The 2,009-nt window shown below is 70.2% G+C and overlaps 1 protein-coding gene across 1 annotated transcript in view; it reads left to right on the top strand.

Moving 5' to 3' along the window:
- The window catches only part of LOC144739970 (rhomboid-related protein 1-like), a 29,958-nt gene extending 28,404 nt beyond the window's left edge, over positions 1–1,554 (top strand). Inside the window, exon 8 of the mRNA XM_078622855.1 lies at positions 361–1,554. Within this exon, the coding sequence (XP_078478981.1) occupies positions 361–842 (482 nt within the window). The 3' untranslated portion in view covers positions 843–1,554. The remainder of the gene's footprint in view (positions 1–360) is intronic.
- Positions 1,555–2,009: the final 455 nt, after the last annotated feature.

Raw genomic sequence — 2,009 nt, 5'->3', positions numbered from 1 at the left:
ATAATCGTTACTGGGTGTTGGTGGTTGTGAGCAGGGAATTGCTGCTAACCCCCACCACCCACCCTGGCCCCCCACCACTCCCCCCCCCCCACCACCCACCCTGGCCCCCCACCACTCCCCCCCCCCCACTACTCACCCCACTACTCCCGGCCTCACCACCCCCCCCACCACTCCCCCCCCCCACCCACCACCAACCCTGACCTCCCACCCACACCACCCCCCCCACCCTCCCCACCACCCCCCACCCTCCCCACCACCCCCCACCCCCACCCCCCACTACCCCCACCACCCCACCCCCCCCCCCACCACCCCACACCCCCACCCCCACCCCCCACCCCACCCCACCCCCCCTCCCCCCAGTGAGTGCCGAGGTTGGCCGTGCCGTGTGGTGCCGCTTCTCGGCGGCGGTGCCGCCCCAGCCGGGCTTCGCGGCCCACGTGGCGGGCTCGCTGCTGGGGGTCACGCTGGGAGCCGCGGCGCTGGGCACGGGCACAGGCGGCGGCGGCGGCGCCCGCTGCCGGCGGTGCCCCCTCCTGCCCTGCCTGCACCGGCGCCGGCACCGGCGACACCGCAACCCGGACGAGGGCGACGAGGAGGAGGAGGAGGAGGAGGAGGACGAAGTGGAGGACGAGGTGGACGACAACGGAGGAGGTGGCGGTGAGAACGGTGGAGGCGGTGGTGTCACCCGCCGGCGCTCCTCCTCCGGCGGCTGCCCGCTGGCCTGGTGGCTGGCGCTGGGACCGGCGCTGGCGTTCGTGGCGTTTGCCGCGCTCTGGAACGTGTTCGCCTACCCCCTGCTGGGGGTCGCGCAGGTCGCTCGGGGTCGCGACCTCCAGGCGTGAACCCCCGTCGTTTACGCCCCACCCCCACCACCCCCCACGGCCTCTCCGGGTTAGGAGAGGTCAAGAGGCCAAGAGGTCAAGAGGTCAAAGGCTGCTCGGTCGTTCTGCGTAACCCCCCCCCCACGCCCGCCCGGGTGGCACTAAGCCAACCAACAAACGAGTGTCCACCACCACGACCCGGTCGATGGGGCGGGTCACGAGGGTCACGAGGGTCACGAGGGTCACGAGGGTCACGAGGTGCCGCCGCCGCCCTCGCCTTTGGCCAGCGCGGTCGGAAGAGCGGTGCCCAAAAATAACCACCGCCCCCCCCCCCCCCCCGTTTGCCCTCCGCCCCGCGTGCCAACAACGCGGTCGCCACGCTACCCGGCGACGTTTGCCGCCCCGTCCCCTCGGCGGGCGCACCGCCGGCATGCCCCGTCGCGTGAACGTGAGCGCGCGTGGCAACTCGCGTGCCCCGTCGCGTGAACGTGAGCGCGCGTCGCAACTCGCGTGCCCCGTCGCGTGAACGTGAGCGCGCGTGGCAACTCGCGTGCCCCGTCGCGTGAACGTGAGCGCGCGTGGCAACTCGCGTGCCCCGTCGCGTGAACGTGAGCGCGCGTGGCAACTCGCGTGCCCCGTCGCGTGAACGTGAGCGCGCGTGGCAACTCGCGTGCCCCGTCGCGTGAACGTGAGCATGCGTGGCAACTCGCGTGCCCTGTTGGGGTGTCCCGCTCACGGGGGGGGGGGACGTGAGAGCGAGTGCACCGTGAGTGTGCGCCGTGAGTGTGCGCCGTGAGTGTGCGCCGTGAGTGTGCGCCGTGAGTGTGCGCCGTGAGTGTGTAACCTGTCACGTGAACGGTGAGCACGTGTATCCTTCGAGTGCGCTGTGAGCGTGTGCCGTGAGCGTGTAATAGGAGCGTACCCATCGCGTGAACGGTGAGCACGTGTCTCATTCGAGTGCACCGTGAGAGTGTGCCGTGAGCGTGTAACAGGAGCGTAGCAATCACGTGAACGTGAGCACGTGTATCGTTCGTGGTATGCCGTGAGCCTGAGTGAGTGGTGTAACAGGAGCGTTCCATCACGTGAACGGTGAGCAGGTGTCTCGTTCGAGTGCACCGTGAGAGTGAGTGCGTGGTGTAACAGGAGCGTTCCATCACGTGAACGGTGAGCAGGTGTCTCGTTCGAGTG

The sequence above is a fragment of the Lampetra planeri genome, unplaced genomic scaffold (genome assembly GCF_965212315.1).
Source record: "Lampetra planeri unplaced genomic scaffold, kcLamPlan1.2.h2 scaffold_182, whole genome shotgun sequence".
In the NCBI taxonomy this organism is placed as follows: domain Eukaryota; kingdom Metazoa; phylum Chordata; class Hyperoartia; order Petromyzontiformes; family Petromyzontidae; genus Lampetra; species Lampetra planeri.
The sequence above is the reverse complement of the archived record's forward strand: the minus strand, read 5'-3'. Positions and strand labels throughout refer to the sequence as shown.